Source organism: Cryptomeria japonica, chromosome 6, assembly GCF_030272615.1.
Source record: "Cryptomeria japonica chromosome 6, Sugi_1.0, whole genome shotgun sequence".
In the NCBI taxonomy this organism is placed as follows: Eukaryota; Viridiplantae; Streptophyta; class Pinopsida; order Cupressales; family Cupressaceae; genus Cryptomeria; species Cryptomeria japonica.
Genome location: NC_081410.1, coordinates 42,820,078 through 42,837,790, shown reverse-complemented (window position 1 = coordinate 42,837,790; position 17,713 = coordinate 42,820,078). Strand labels below are relative to the sequence as shown.

Below are 17,713 nucleotides of genomic sequence, written 5' to 3'. Positions count from 1 at the left end.
AGCAGCACAACCGTCCCAATCAGACGAGCTACCAAGGAACAGGAAAGGGAGGAGTTCAAGGACTCTGTGCAAAACTTGCTCAGGCAACTCGAAGAGATAACTGCTGAGAAGGACATGTATCAAGTTCGTGCTGAGCAAGTCGAGGGGTACATAGATCAGCTACTGAGACCATTGCATAATGCCCCTGAATCCCATGTTCCCCCTACAGCATTGGTGCAAAGGACCACCACAGAATTTGAAGGAGTACGAGATACCGCCAAGGCCGTCAAGGAATGGATGTGAAGCATTAAAGAGAGGGGAGAGGAAATCATTGAAGAGGTAAAGGAAATGGCCCACTACCAAGAGACCATTTTGGTCATTTTGCTCAAGGTGAAGCGGGAATGCCTCAAAGTCCATGAGGTGGTTGCCACAACTCTTCCTCTCGTAAGGGCTCTTTTCTGGACCCAAGCACAGATTCCTACATTCTCCGCCATCCTGGACCCCCATGACATCAACGTTTTTAAAGAATGGTATTGGACCATCACCATGAAAAGCAAGACAAGAGAAACCATTGACAAAGAGCAGGCGGAATGCAATCAAATTTTGAAGAACATGGCGGAACTTGGCAAGACAATCCTCCGATCAATGGTTTTGGGTTGGAAAAATGATTTGTCCGATGACGTAGTGCAACTGGACTAGGAGGAAAGATTGAGAACAGATAAGATTGCCTACTTCACTGAGGACCTGGATTTTGCCGGTAAATTACATTTAGACATTTTGTGTTTTGAGGCTAATCGGTCCAGCTGGCAGGATGGTTTAAAACACGTAGATCGTTATTTGGAGGGCATGCAGTATAAAATACGTCACCCCCCTATGCCTCAGTTCACGGTGCTATTCCAATTGTGCATCAGGTTTCAAGAGTATGTTCGTGAAGAACGTGTAGCAGGTCGGGACCTTTGGAAAGAGTATTTGCATGGCGAGGATCACTTTTTAGTAAAGGGATATGCAGCTGGAAAAGAAAAAGTGCTTTCATAAAATGCATTTTTCTTTTAAATTTGAAAAAACACTTTCTGGCCAAAATTTCATATTTGACTGCCAAGTCAGTTGTAAACTTTAAACTCTGTGCATATGCACTTTTTGAGTTGTTATGGATAGTTTTTAATTACCTTTTTTAGGTAGTTATTGCTCCCCTTTGGGTGGTTGTTGATATTTACCTTCTATTTATGGGTATGGGTACCTTTTTGTACAGGTGAATCTGGGCCACTTGTTTAGTTTAAATCTTGGCCATTCATCTATTTTTGGAAATCTATTTAAAGGGACTGGTTTTCCCTTTATTTTAGAAGAAGTTCAAGATTGTTGTTGAAGCTCTGGCGAAATTTACACAAGATTAATGGAAAATTAAGGCTGTTTCATTTCTTTGTGAGTGCATGGTCCCCTTCTTCATCATTTAAATTATTCTGTTATGTCTTTTATTTTTCAATAGCATTTTTAGGATAAACATCTGATAGAATCCTCACTGTTCATACCATTAAGGACTGACTGATTGTCATTCCCTTTGCATGGTTAATTTGAACCCTCTCATATGCTTAGTTCGGTTATCAAACAGTTAGTGAATGAATGTTAAAATTCTGAATTTATGTTTAATAGCATGAAAATCTAGTTTTCCTTGAAGATCGCACTAGATTCTTACAAACATTGTGCTTAAATAGTTGATAATGTTAAAATCTGGTTATTTGGAGGTGTCTGTCTGTTTTCCCTGAACATGTTATCTTAGTTAAGTAATTAGATTTTCTGTATCTCTTTTCCCTATCCCTCTTTCTCCCCTTTTTTTACCAAGAAGAAACCACAGTCTAGCTGAGTTAAGTATCGATCCAACTGAAACCAACCGATAACAAGACTGTTAAATTTTAGGGAACTCATCCGAAAGTTGTTCACCTAACTGTAAGTCCCCTTTGTGTTTCCAGCAAAACACATCAAACCACTAAGTTATCCTGCAGTCAAGACTTGACAAAAGAAACATTGAGGTAATCCCTTTTGATCAAATAAAAAACAGCATTAGGGATTTCCTTATTTCAAGAGAGGGTAGGATGCTTAGTATTCTATTCTGCGTTGGCCGGATGGAACCATAGTGATGCGATTTCAGACACGTCAACACTTTCTTGGTAGGGAAAAACTCGGCGATTAGAGGCAAAATGAAAATAAATTGATCCCTTCCTCTATTGTTTCATTGCCTATCATTTTCGACATTTTGAAGGCGTTTTAATAGGCGAAAATGAAACAAATGAATTTCACTGGACCTGAAAATGCCGAGTTTGAAACTTACATTGTGCGTGACATTCATTAAACCTTGGCTAAGATAGATTTCGGCCTTTGAAAGTTGTTTTGAAGGGCGATTCCTATTCCACAGAGCTCTTGCGTTTTTTTCTTCTAGGTTGAATTCGGGAATTCTTCAGCGATTTGAAGGCATTAAAAAAAATGCCTCTTAGACATACTTATGAAAATGCCGAACTTTATAATCTCCAATGCCTTCATCACTTCTCAGAGGGGGGGTCTTTTTGGCGATTACAGAGACATTTTATGGCCCTAATGACCTTGCACGAAGTCTAGGGTTGCTTATGCGATTTTGCTTGATTTTTCATCGCCTACGACAGAGCTCGAGACAAAAGGCGATTCCACACGTTTGCTTGTATTTGCTGAACTTTGGCACCAAGGAGACCTTTCAAATTCCTATCGGGATTTCTAAGTGGCATGATCCTGACCACAAGCTTCTCTTTCTTCTTATCGAGTAGATTGCAAGAGGGGGTCTTGTTGTGACATTTTCACACATTGCCCGATTGCAAATGGGGACCCCCACTTTTTCTGCTTTCTAGGATAGTGGTAGAGTCTTTTGCTATTAACCTTTGTGTTGAAGAAGCCAGTGAGTGAAAAGTTAATCAAGTCAGGATTTTCTCCTTAGGATGGAATGAAGACATCCAATTATCAAGGCTTTTGGAATGGATGATTCATCTTTTGCTTGCATGGCTAGGAATGAAATGAATGACTAAGGTACTTACAGTGACTTCCTTTTCTCTTTCATGGCATTAACAGTCACTTCCTTTGCCCTTCCTTGGCATTGACTGCCTTCCTTTGCCCTTCCTGTGAGATGTGAAACAAGGTGATGTGAGATGAGGTGTCAAGTAAGGTCAATTTGAGCATGACAAGCGAGGAGGTTTGATAGATGCATCCCTTGAATGAAGTTTCAGCGACTATACAAAGTTATCCTCATCATCCAAGAGGTTTGGTCGCACTTCATTAAGAGGCAGGTTGCAAGGGCTAAATTTGGTCTCGTGTATGAAAATTACCTTTGCTCTCTTGCTGGAGCGAACCCACTTCCATTGCTCCTTCACAGGAGCGGCTGCACTTCCATTGCTCCTTCAAAGTAGCGAACTTCCTTCCCTTGCCATCTAGGAGGTCCAAGATGCCTTGAATTGCAATATTGAACGTTGGTCAAGCAAGAATTTGATCTTCAACTAGCAACCTGAAAATTTGGCTAAGTATATGAAAATTTCCATTGCTCCCTCATTGGAGCAAACTTGTTTCCTTTGCCAATGGAAGGGAGTGAACTTCCAATAACCACACCCAATAGCACAAACAAACACATTTTGGCGCCAAAATTTGGATTTAAAAAGAAAATGTCTAAATGCCAAACAAGTCGGCCACTTAGGGAAATGAAAGTAATTTTATTTAAGCCTTTAGAAGTCAGCCTATGATCCAAAAGACACATCTTTTCCTTCAAAGGCCTATAAAGGTCAAGTCAAAATTAGTCATTTAATCACAAATTCAAAGCGATTTCCCTCTCCAAACAGCGAATTTAAGAGCAAAGCAGCGATAATAATCAGCAAAGCAGCGAACCCAATCAGCAAGGGAGCAAATCTGATTATAGAAAGAACAGCGAATTTTATTAGAAATAAAGCAAATTTGATAAGGTGCAAGGCAAATTCATTCATCTACCTCCAACATCAGTGAAATTCCTAAGCACCATCAGACATATCTTTGGATCGGGTGTATCGATTCAGGGTCAAAATTGTCCAAATCAGACAAAATCAGAGCTATAAGGAATAAAAGATGGATGGAATTAACTACATGTTATGTGTGTTTAATACCTACTTGTTTGTTTTGCAGGTAGCAAAGGAGGAAATCAAAGGGGGCCAGATTGTAGGAAGATCAGAACAGTACTCCAAGGAGGAAATTTCCACATCAAGGTCAAGGTCCAAGATACAAGGAAGATTAGAATTCTACCGCATGAAGGTCTATACTATAAAGTGTATCAACAATCTTCACAACTTCAAAGTTTTAAACATGGAAATAGATGTCTTCAAGAGGAAGGATTTCATTGACAAGCACAAGGGTATCAAGGAAGGTGACTTCACAAGAAGGATTTTGAGGTATTCAAGAACTCTCATTGCATCGGGATGACATGAAAAGGGTCAAGATCCTGAAGCGCAAAGGAGAGATTATACAATCATCTGAAGGCAAGATAAGCAAGCAAAGATGGATTGGATGATTGACTTAATCATGATGAATCTTCCCATCATCACCACATTGAGCAAGCGAATAATGTTGAGTATCAAGAGATATTGTTCAAACATTTTTAATTGATATATCAAGTCAACAAGTGCAAATGGAGGTGTCATTCTAGTCATCATTCCACCAATCGAAGGATTCTACATCAGCATGTTCGGATTCGATGAACCAAGCTCATCCACGGGGACACAAACTCCAATGTACCTACGACCACTATCTACTGGTCAAATATTCAAGAGAGGACATGTGTCCGAATGCTGTAATTATTTCATTGGCTAAGAAAAGTTTGTTGTAACAAACCCTAATTAGGGTTTTCATTTTGTAATCTCTGCCATTGATCTCAAATCGATTCGAGCCTTTGAATTGTAACGAGCTCTCTATATAAGGCTCAAACTTCTCATTTGTAAAGGTTAATAACAGAAAAAGAGTGAATAGGAGGCTAACAGTTAATAGTTTGTAATCCAAGAATAGTTTAATAGTGTAAAGTTATTTCAATATCAATTAAAGAACAAGTTATGAACTGTGAATGCTATATATGGATATGAGGAATTATGTCAATGTCTAATAATTCTGATTTTTATCTGCAGATCTGAAGGAGAGAGATCATTTAATATTTTCTATGTCTCCTCCAAATGAATTCAATTGGCATATATATCATTTAGGCAACCGGTCAATTGGTGTATTGACCGGTCATGCCTTTTTAGGCATGACCGATCAATGCACCCATTGATCGGTGCCTTTACAATTATACCATTAACACAATGCTGATTATCGGTTCAAAAACCCCCGATAGCATATTGTAATATCATAATATAATGACTGATCAATATAATGAATCAGTTCATATAAACACTGATGATTTAAAGTGCACAATGTATATAATCCAACCGGTGCATTTGTTAACCAATGTTAATGCCAAATGAAGCGGTGTATTCATTAAACCCGATAACAAATATGCCCAATATAATTAAGCCCGATAACAGATGTGAATCGGTGCCAATGTTTATGCACCCGATAGCAAGTATGTATCGGCGAATCTAACCCGATAACTTATAGCATTTAATATGCTATCGGGTTAATACCCCGATAGCATATTAATGCCAATTAACAATTGACATTAATATGCTATCGGGTTGTTAGCCCGATAGCATAATGATAAGCAATGTTTGTACAATCCGATAATCATATGCAATATAAATCAGACATGAAGCATGTAGATAAATAACAGAACAAGGAAGGTTAGGAAGATCTTATCTTGCATAAGCTACCATGCATTAACAAATAGCAGATAGCAGCTAGAGTAGAATAGGAAGAGAAGAAGAAATTGTTGCTAAGACTTGTAAATGGAAGTACTCTTTTCATTGAAGATATGGTGAAATATGTTATTTCAACAAACCACATGGTTTCTACTTATCATTTGCTTTCATGTTGATTAATTGAATGATAGAGCGTTGTGCATGATTCATGGTGAAACTCCTAATCCATACCACTAGCAGTTTGTTGATTGCAAATTCGCCTTATGTGGTCAACTGGAATACTTGAATGAACTTAAGTTCAATTGTTATTCAATCATTGATATGCATTCAATTAATGGTGTCTATGCTTGATGATGATTTGAATATCATCTAATTTCCTTAGAAGATCGCACTAAGCTTTGCGGAGTTGTTGCTTTTCATGCCAAAGCAAGGCTTAGTGGGGTTTCACCAAAGATTATTCATCGTCTCTTGCATTCTTAGGAGTAGTGTAGTCTCCTCAAACCCATTTCTTTTGCTCTTTTTTTATTTTCCAAGCTAGTAGTTAGAATCTAAGTTCCAACAATTCAAGTATTTAATTATTCAATGTAAGTCCCCTTGGATTACCAGCAATCACATCAACCATTGAGCTTATCCACGATTCATGACCTGACATTAGGAACCTTGGAGTCTTCCACTTGATCACATAGTTTAGCATTTGGGAAGATTTTGCTCAAGAGAGGATAAGATACTTATGGGTATTTTATTCTGTGTTTATTGTGCCTAAAAAACACATCAACAAGTCGCTGTCAAAAGGACGGGGATGTGGTGCAATACGCACAACAACTCCCTTAATGGTCAATTTGTTAGCTACACCAACTTATCTTGAAATTTTGCGAATTGTCAGGACTCAAGGACTTAGAAAGAATGTGTGCAGTGTGGTCCTCACTTGGAACGTAGTGCGACATCTTTGATCCATCTTCTACAAGTTGCTGTATGAAGGACTGGATTATTTGATTTCATCACATTGTTGAATTGATAAAGTATTTTGGCATGATATATTTCTGACCAAGCATATGTGTTTGTATGAATGTTATTTACTTTGATATTAGTTGTGGTCAAGACTATATGCATTCATACAATTTGTTGTTTGACTGCAACACCCTTGTGGCTGATGAATGTTATGATCAGGCATGTGTTCTGTCTTGGTTTTTCTCCTTAATGTTACATTTAAGTGAATCTATCATAGATAAATGTATATTGATACACGATGAAAGTGACAAGTTCTGGTTCTATTCTGTTTTTTTCTGTTGTGCAAATTCTTATTGCTTGGTTGGACATATTTTTTTCCTTTTCTTATGCTATGGGTCACATTGTTCATAGGGGAAATATGGCACCTATATCAGAATTTAAGAGTACAAAATCTGATGTTAATGAAATGGGAGGGTATAAAGTTTGTTTATAGCTGTACTTTTTAGGTGTGGGTTGTAGATAGCCAAGTGGGCGTGAAGGAATTTTTTTTTTGTGTTTGCCTAACTTTAATGGTTCATATAACCCTTCTTGGCCCACACAATAGTTTAAAAGGTGCCATCTGACTTGGCTTAAGACTTAGTGGTGATGGCCAACTTTCTCCAGTAGTATTATTATGGCTTGTTACATATTTCTAAAAAGCTTTGAAATATACATTCCAAATTTGTAAGTTTAATGTGCTTTGAATATTGGTTATTTGCCAAAACATTTCTATACCTTAAGGCCTTAGGGTTTCCTATGACAATTACAAGGATATTATGAAATTGTATTCCATAATATAATGCTTTAAAAGATCTACGAACACTTAGCATTAGTATGCTAGATTCTACCTCAACCAAAAATGTAGAAGATATGAAGTTACATGAATGTTTAGCCCCATAAGAAATTTCAACCATGTTACTGTTTAGCATTAGTGGTTGACTTGAGACCATTTTGTTTTTCACATTAGTGTGTTAAGACTGCTACCTTTTATGATTGTAAGGAAAATGCCAACTGTTAATTTCCATTTTATTGTAATTACTTTTCTTAGGATTCTTTCTTGTGCGATTGTAGGGAAGCGTACATACACCAGGAAGTGGCTATGTTCTGTTGCATCATGTGATGGGTGAAACTAATGGAGTTAGAGGAATTTGGTCGTATGTTTCTAACACTTATATGAGCTAATTATCATTCAAAGGGAATTTTGGAAATCTTAATCATTACACATTATTTTAGTTTTTAGTGACGAGCCTTTATATCTTTGTTCAATATATGTTTTAGTTTCTATTGATTAAGTTTTTAATTTCAATTTTTTAATTAATAAATTTATTTCTATATTGAGAAGGATATGTTGATTATTGTACCAACCTAATTGTAGCTATGGGTTCGTCGATGTTATTAGTGTCATATCTAAGAATGCTGTTAAAGATTAGAAGTCAAGATTCTTGATATGATATCTGAAAGAAATTTCAGTGGACTTCCACAATAACATTTTTAGGATCACTTTCTAGGCAAAGCTTTTAAAAAGGAAAAATCTAATGTGCAAGCACATGTGATAGCAGTCAATTTTATATAGAAGAGAGGAAGCATCACCAAGTACCTAGAATACAATGAAAGTAAAATGAATATCATGCCTGAAGGATTGCCGCCTAAAGTAATTATAATAGAAGAGATGTGGTGGATCTAACAATAAGCCTTGTGAAGAGCTTTTGCTTCTACTGATCTATGTATATAATTGTACCATAACACTTGAAAAATGTTTGATCAATTTTGAGTAATTATGACCTGGTACATTTGTCGTGTTGTTTCCTGAGTTTTTAAAAAGTGGCTTGATAAATTTTTATTGTATATGTATAATTTTTGTCTTATTTATACAATTGATGCAGAAAAATACTGACTCATGTATACATTTAGATGCACAAAAATAGTGGCTCATTTTTACACTCACATGCAAACAACTACATAGCACAAGCAGAGTGGATACTTTTTGTTTAGGGTTATAGAGTATTTTAATTTTTTTTTAATGTTTTAAGTTTTCAACTATTAGAGCAGCAGATTTCAGCAATGTTCTTTTTAAGTAACATAATTGAGTGCAACATAAAATAGAACAGCATCTAAGGTAAAATTTTTCTTTGAATTATGAGAGGAAGCTCCCTTATAGTAAAGTTCATAAAATACCTGTTATGACGTTTTCACACATCGCTCCATCACAAATGGGGACCCCCTCTTTTGCTTTCAGTTTTAGGGTTGTTTAGGTTAGAATGCTAGAAGTGATCCTTTAGGATGAATAAGTTTGAGTTGATTTGTATGCTCAACATTTAGGGAATGAGTGGTTCACATCTTTTGCTCGCTTTAATGGAGATGAAATGCAAATTTGGCTAAGGCAAGTTGGTTTCAAGGGTCAATATTCTAAGGAAAGAAGGGGTAGAGTTCAAATTACCATGAGAAGCTTGGAACAAAAGGATTGAGACCGCGAATTTGCCATTTTTGGAGGACTTCCGATGAGGCCTCAAAAGCACGAACTAAGACTTCCAATGAGGCATCAAAAGCATGAACTAAGCTTTGGGACTTCCTTTGACCCCTCAAATCAGTGAACTAAGCTTTTTGCATTGCATTGATTGAAATGAGATCATGATCTTGCTAAGTGCGTTGTTCAAAAGATGTTGCAAGCTTAATTGATAGCAAGCTAGGAAGAGAAGTGACGACTTCCAATGGACCCTTCCAATGAAGGTCCAAATCCACAACCTAAGCATTTTCACTTCCGATGAGGCTTCAAAAGAGCGAACTAAGGATTTTGATTTTCAATGAAGTCTCCAATCAGTGAACTAATATTTCCTTTGATGCCTCAAATCCATGAACTAAGGAATGGGACTTCCTTTGATGCCTCAAATCCATGAACTAAGGATTGATCACTTCCGATGAAGCCTCTAAAACTCGACCGAAGGATTGATCACTTCTTATGGAGCCTTCAAAGAGTGAACTAAGGATTGGTACTTCCAGTCGTGCCTCCAATCAGCGAACTAAGGATTTTCCACTTCCAGTTGGGCTCCAAATGTGCGATCTTCTCTAATCACTTCGAATACCCTTGCAAATCAGCGAATTTCCTTTGCCTTGCCATCCATCCACTTCCACTTCCATTTCCTTCCACTTCCTTCCACTTCTATTTCCTTCCACTTCCACTTCCACTTCCACTTCCACTTCCACTTTCTTTGCCACCTGAAACCAATGCAAATCAGGCCTGTCTCAGACCTGAAACCTATCAAATCAGGCATATGAAAGTGAGAAATCAAACATAAATCAGGCTTGAGACACAAAATCAGACTCAAAATCAGATGTTTCCATGGTCAGAAAATTCATTTTCAGATTTAGAGAAGGTAGCAGGGAGCTTGATTAAGTACTTTTTACAATGTTTTGATTTAAGTTATGTTTGTTTCCAGGTTTGACTAAGTGGAATGAACATGCGAAAGAATGTGAAGAAGGTCAAGACTTCAAGGCGTGGAAGGAACATCAGCTCACATACAACATCAAGATTTCACACATAAGCAAAGACAAGGGCCCAAGGATGACATTGCAACACTTAAAGTCTCAAGCTCGTTTGAAACTATAAGGCAAGGGTGGGAGTCATCTACATCAAGGGGGACACAAGAAGACTCCAGGCTTGGGATGAAAGATTTCACAAGATCGCACAAGGAGTAAGATCAATGCATTCAAGGCAAAAAGGATGATCAAGCATAAGCATCACAAGGTCTACATTCAATGCAGCACTAAGGCAGAATTCCCAAACAAGAAGATGAAAAGTGAGATGATGCAAATTGGTAAGTATCTCCCACCATCATTCCATTCTTCACTACAAGCACTCAGATAATGTTGAGTATCAAGAGACATGCCTCCATCACCTACCTTTGTGATGAGTTACAAAGATCAAACAAGCTAAGGTGGCACCCAATCACACTAGCCAATCATATTATTTTAAGCTAAGGCATCCAAATTCAATGTGCTTGACTCATCCATTGAAGAGGATAACTACCACATGGGCACAAAGTTTGATGCACCTACCCTCACCATCAATTGATGAATAATTCAAGGAAGGACATGTGTCCATTTTATTGTAATTCTATCATTGGTCAAAGATTAAATGTTTTGTAATGGGTGTAACAAACCCTAATTAGGGTTTCTATCTTTCAATCTTGGCCATTGATTGTGAATCAATTTGAGCCACTCAATTGTAATGAGAGCACTATATAAGGCTCCACTCTTTCATTTGTAAGGGTGGAATAGAAAATAGTGAATAGATTGCATATAGAAGTTAGATAGCAAGCAAATAGTTAGAATAGAGTAGGAAGAGAAGGCAAAGATTGTTGCCTTAAACATTGTTGTAAGAAGCATGTAAACTTCATTGAAGATATGGTGAAATTCATGTTGATATAGCAATTTACATGGTCTCTACTTCTCATTTAATTTTCATGTTGTTTAGATGAATGAAAGAAATTTGTGAATGATCAATGGTGAAATTCGTACATCCATATTACTAATACCTTGTTGATTGTAAAGTGCCCTGCGTAGTCAATTGGATCCATCTTAGCCAAGCTTAACTTCAATTATCACTCCTTCATTGATATGCTTCATCTTGAAGGTATCTATGCTTGTAGTGATGATTTGAAAATCATAAAACTATGCCTATAAGATTGCACCAGCCTTGTGGAGATGTTCGTTGCATGTCAAAGCAAAACTTAGTTGAGTTTCATCAAAGATTGTCCATTGCTCTTACATTCCTAGGATTAGAGTAGCTTCCTAAACCCTATCCTTTTTTTCTTTTTTTTCAAGTTTAGTAAATTCAACGTTCCAGAGATATTCAAGCATTCAAGATTCAACGTAAGTCCACCTTGTGATTCCAGCAATATCACATCAATACATTCGGAACCTTGGAGTCATCCCATTTGATCACGCAACATAGCATTTGGGAGGGTTTTGTTCAAGAGAGGATAGAATACTTAGTATTTTATTGTGTTGCATAGTGCGTAAAAACACCATCAACAATACCTAGAACTAGTGAGGATTTTAGTATGCAATTCAAATTAACTAAAAACGTAAGTCGCTGAATCAGAATTGGGTAGAGGTATTGGTACGTGGATATGGGTATTTTGGTACGATAATTTTTTTTTGGGTGCTGGTTACCTTTGGGTAGGTCCCTACAAAAAACATGTAAAAATCATAAATATATCTGTAACTGTTGCCTAAAAACAAGGATTTAATTTAGAATACCACATATCATGCTCGTTTTCATTGATGACGGATTTCATCTTCTTAATCATTGAGTCAGTGCTATTGTATACCTTTCCCAAACATGGCTTATTTGTGTTAGTAAAATGTATCATACTTATGATGGGCTTAGTGAAACTAATGAGATGCTTGTGTTGAGTGCAATCAGGTCTTGATGAGTTTTTCAAAAATAAAAAAAACAAAGAGGAAACCATACTTGAATTATAAAATAAATTTGTAATTACTAAAATGAACTGTAAAATTAAAAATTTGAAGTGTTTCAATTACTTTTAATAACTTCAATTGTGAGAATGATCTAAAAATGGCTTGCCACATATGGTTGTTTATGATGGACATTTGGATCTCTTTAACACATTAGATTTGTTTGATCCAATTTATTTTCCCGCTCAAGTTTTATAGCATGAGAGTGAGTGAGTGAAGAGTACAAGGTGTCCAACATGCATATGAAAACTGTGTCTCAACAAACATGCTTGCCGCTCTACAATTCTTTGTGTTGTTTGTTACTACATGGACAACATTTTGAGCACCCACTTCTTGAATACATTGTATAAGGATGTAAAAAAAAATTCCCCTTTAAGGCACACTACAATCACATTGATTAATGACGATTTTTTTGCATCCCCATCTATCGGAAATAATGAAAAACCTTGTTTGTTTCCATGAATTTCTAATCCAATGAATTGTCTATATTTTTTACCTACTTTGCTGGTAAGGTGTTGTGCACCTTCTCATCACTTGGCCTTGTGTATCATTGTGGATCCTCATTTAGTTTTCTCAACATGTTTTGCCAATATATTGATCAAGCAACATTGAAAGACAAACCATTTGCATAGAAACATCAACAATTTGATTTGTACTCTCTCGAGTGTCATTTTGAAATGCTGCCTGAATGATTCCCTAATTCTTTTCACTTTAGTAGGTTCTTCTTCACCCCTAACAAAAAAAGGGCGGCTCTTTATCGCAACACTAGGGAAGATGAGATGGAGAAGCGAGGGGTATCAGTAATCCCCATTTTCTCCTTAAAGGATGGTTTGCGTTACAAACAACTCTTGCATTTTCTTCCTTTGGCTTTCTAATATATTTTTCTCTTTGATGAGGTGGCATACCTTTACCACCCTTTCCTAAAAATACTTTGATTCCCATATTGATATGACACAAAAATGGGCATTTAGTTGGTTGCATGAATTAATATATTCACATTACAAATGCTGCATATCCAAGCAAATGCTCGAGTGCCTTCCATTTGTTATATCATTTGTTCATGTGTCGATAAAGGTGAATTTGGGTTAGTTTTGACATTTGATTAACCAATATAGCTAGTATTGATTAACCAATGTAGCTAGTATTGATTACCATTAAACTCTCTACAACAAGTTCAAAAAATAACGATTGAATAATAAATTTCAAATATTTGATGTGTACTTTAAAAAAAATTTAATGTTAATATTTAAATCATTATTAAAAAATTAGAGTAATATAATATTAATCATTTTTTAGTTTAAGATTAACAATATTAATTATTTTATAAACAATTTAATAAATTAATATTTGAATAAAAAATAATTAATGTAAATCAAACTATTATATATAAGTTTTTGAGTGAACAATACAATACTTATAATTAATTATTAAACTATAGTCTATTGACAACACTTATAATATATATTGTTAAACATTTACACTTATTAAAATAATGTCTATAAATCAAACTATTAGTAGATTAATCTATTGCACTGTATATTTAATTTTTACTATTAAACATTATATATATCATAGTAGCAAAAATCGTTTGGGGAAAAAATCGGCAAACCAGAAGTATAATTTTTTTTTGAAAAAATTGGGAAAAAATGGGCAAAAAATTGGGAAAAAATAGGATTTAAATAAAACATAAAAAGTTGTAGAAAAAGAGAAAAACTATTTTTTAAGAAAACTTAAGGGCATTTCCATAGCATAGAGATATAAAGAGCAAGTAAAATAGAGTTTGACCCATGAATTGTAGAAAATAATTTTTTGTTGTTTGTATTCATATTGCTGATTACATAGGCAAATATTCAGTTAACTTTTTAAGAGGACAGTCACCAAATACACCAAATAGTTGTCTAAGTCTGAGGTCAAATATTAGCTAAGTCTAAGAAGTAATTGAGATCAAAATTCAATAGAGAAATAGTAAAAGTGGAAGCCATGTTGAAGTGATCCAAGAATTTCATTGTGATTGAGGCAAGGTGTTATGTAGGGTTAATTCAATATTTTAGAAAGCTTATCAAATCATATTCCACAATTACAATGCTTTATATCATAGCAACAAAAATCGTTTGAGAAAAAAATCGGCAAACCCAAAGTACGAGATTTTTTGAAGAAGGGGGTAAAAAATTGTAGTAAAATAGACACAAACTACTTTTTTAAAAACTTAAGGGCATTTCCATAGCATAGAGATATATAGAGTAAATAAAATAGATTTTAACCCATGATTGTAGAAATTAAATTTTTGTTGGTTATATTCATATCACTGATTACATAGGCAAATATTCATTTAACTTTTTAAAAGGGTAGTCACCAAATACACCAAATAGTTATCTAAGTCTGAGATCACAAATTAGCTAATTCTATGAGGTAGCTGAAATCAAAATTTATCAGCAGAGATCCAACTGTTGTTAGGAATTTAGTAAAAGTGGAAACCATTTTCAAGTAATCCGAGACTTTCATTGTGATTGAGGCAAGGAGTTTTCTAGGGGTAGTTCAATATTTGAGAAAGCTTATCAGATCATATTCCACATTTGCAATGCTTTATATTCCCTGATGTCAATTGGTAAGTCTTTTATACAGGGTAGAATTCAACAAAAAGGCATTTGTTTAGCTAAAGTAAAAGATTAGCAAGCCACTGGTTTTGGCAATACCTAGCTTCCAACTACTATTTTAGGTAGAGACAAATTTTAATGATTGTGTGTTGGAGGCTCTTTTATTCCAACAACGTAAGCTTGTTTGTTGTCATTCAGATTTATTTCCTGGAGCACTTTGGATATATTGCTCGTATAATGAATTGTATGTCTTTGTTTGAGCAAAAACTAACTATATCAATTATAAATTAAATATCATATATTTATATCTATATATATTATATATGTCTTCAGAAGTTTAATGTTGTGGTGGAAACACTCCATTGGTGAGGCAGTCACCAAGGTTCAAACCCCTGCTAGGCCATTGAGCTCGTGGGTTTGAACAAGTGAAGTGTGGGGAATGATGAACCCCCCCAAAATGGACAAAATAACAAACTTTTTCAACTTTGATTCCACATTGACTCTGATTTCGTCTCGGATCAACCTTATTTCTAGGCAATTCAGTAATTTCACGAGTTTTTGTAGGGTTTTGAAAGTTTTTACAATGATTTTTTTCACTTTTTTTGCCATTTTTGGGGGTTTTTAACATGATTTAAATGCAACAAATCATGGAAATTTGGGTTAATGATTGGTCAACAATTTTTTTATGAATCAAGAATTTTTTGGGGAAAAAGTCGGTTGGCGCCAGGATTCAGGATTAATCGGGATAATCGTGATTTTTTGCAGACTATTGCTTCTATGATATATATTATTACATTATCTGAGTAAATTAAAATAATATATCATAATCAACAATATTATAACTTTTAAGTATAAAAAATAAATGATCAAACTACAGTTAATAAATTTAAATCTCAAAGGAATACTTTGGAACAATTAAAATTGAAAGAAAAATAAATAAATTTTGACGGATTCTCTTTCTTGGTTTAGGGTGAAGGGAAGTAGAGTAGCAGTGGTGTGCAAATCATGTCGACCTCCATTGGAAGATATTGTGGTTAAAGATTGTTGTAGGCACAAACAAATCTATTCTGAACCTTGTTGCTTTGCTATGCCCTACAGAAAAAGATGAAAACAATATACTTAGCTCTCCATAGCATTATATTTGAAGGGTAAAAATTAAAATGTCAAAACAAAAACAATATGCTTTTTGGAATAATGGATTAGGGTTTTCACTCATATTCAAAAAAGTGAAAAATAAAATACTATGAATCTTTTTGGAAATGCCACGTTGGTAGTTGATTTATTGGGATTCCACCAAAGACAATTAGAAATGTTTTTGCCTCCCAAATCTCGAACCCTATTTGATTCTATTGAGATACTATGCAGTACTGGATTTTGGGAATTACCATACTCACAATTGTTAGAAAAAATGAGGGGTTTGCAAACTTAGCTAAAAACCTACCTTTTTGTTCTTAGGTTAGGGCTATAACAGCTAATGAACACTTTTTAAGCCAAACACAAAAAATGAAAATTGTGAAATATAGTAAATTGAGTAAAACCCACATAAAAAATGACATAAATATGAAGAACTGCATATAAAGCTACATGGCTTCTTTTAATAAAAAATACAATACAAAGCCTACAATATTTATTAAAATATATCAAATTCAAAAGCAAGAACTTTTTGAACAACATTTTAGTAGCAAGTACACATAAAATTACTATTAATTTTCCGAAAATCTAAACGCCAAAATCACTTATTTGTAACTGTTTAGAGTGATTTGCATGAAAAAAAACAAAAAATTAACTTATACTTCTATGCTTTGAATAGTTTGCTTTTGCCCAAAGTGAACTTGTTTCCATACACAAATTTTAAACTTTAAATCAGGAAATGTTAAATAGATTTTTGGGAAGGATAACTATCAACTAAAAGCATTCCTAGAATATCATTTAAAAATAGCTGACTCATAAATAACATTCTCAAAATACGGTCTCTCTTCAGAAATGGCAATAACTAAAAATATCATAGGATAGACATAGCCCGGGCTAAAAATAGTCAATTTGACCTCTTGCTTTGGCAATGATTCTGAGAAAGCTCTTCTATTCTGACCATAACAGATCCCTTGAAGAAGCCTTGAAACTTGATGACCAATCATGGTACCTTCATTATGAAAAGCCCGCCCTTCTCTAGAAGTGTTGTAACCCTTGAATACATTGCTACTATCAATGACTGAAATTGGCAATCTTTATGCGTGCTGTCTGATTACAAATCTGCAGAGATGCTTGGAAATAGAGACCAAAGATCAATGTGTTGATACTGAACTTGTACCCAAATGATGGAAAAACAGCCTCGTATAGGATCTTTTAAACTGTTATATTCTGTCCCTTTGTTGATGGAAACACAACTAATATGTAAAATTTGTGAAAATACTTGAAAACGAAGACCAACATAGGATTGCTGTGCTGAAAATGTATTTGTTTTTTGTATCTTTGAAAAATTTGCCCTCCTCTTATGAAGTGTGTGCCACTTTGAAAATTGATGTTTGTCTTCAATAGGGCATGTGCCACAATGCATAAGAGCAAGTTTTTGTTTTCAAATAAGTTGTCTAGCTTTGTAACGATGCACATTGCTTTGATAGATTCTTTTTTTTTAATATTTAGATAAATTTTGCAACTGTATAATGAGGGGCATGCTTGTGAATATGGATGATGTTTTTGAATTTCAAATTGACTTTTCTCCTTTATCAAGTGTGCTTCCTTACACTAGTGAGCAATTTTCTGAATACAAAATTTTGTAGGCTTTCATTGGGACTCACACTACAACATTGGGAAACCCTTGTAATGTTCCCTTTCTAGGCGACAGGAGATGAGCAAAGG

General features: G+C 35.0%; 1 protein-coding gene across 3 annotated transcripts in view; it reads left to right on the top strand.

Annotated features, from left to right (window-relative positions):
• Positions 1–17,713, top strand: part of LOC131072144 (uncharacterized) — a 173,196-nt gene that overhangs the window by 45,666 nt on the left and 109,817 nt on the right. For all 3 annotated transcript variants that reach the window (XM_058008219.2, XM_058008217.2, XM_058008218.2), the window contains one exon: positions 7,857–7,939. In XM_058008219.2, coding sequence (XP_057864202.2) covers positions 7,857–7,939 — 83 coding nt within the window. The remainder of the gene's footprint in view (positions 1–7,856; positions 7,940–17,713) is intronic.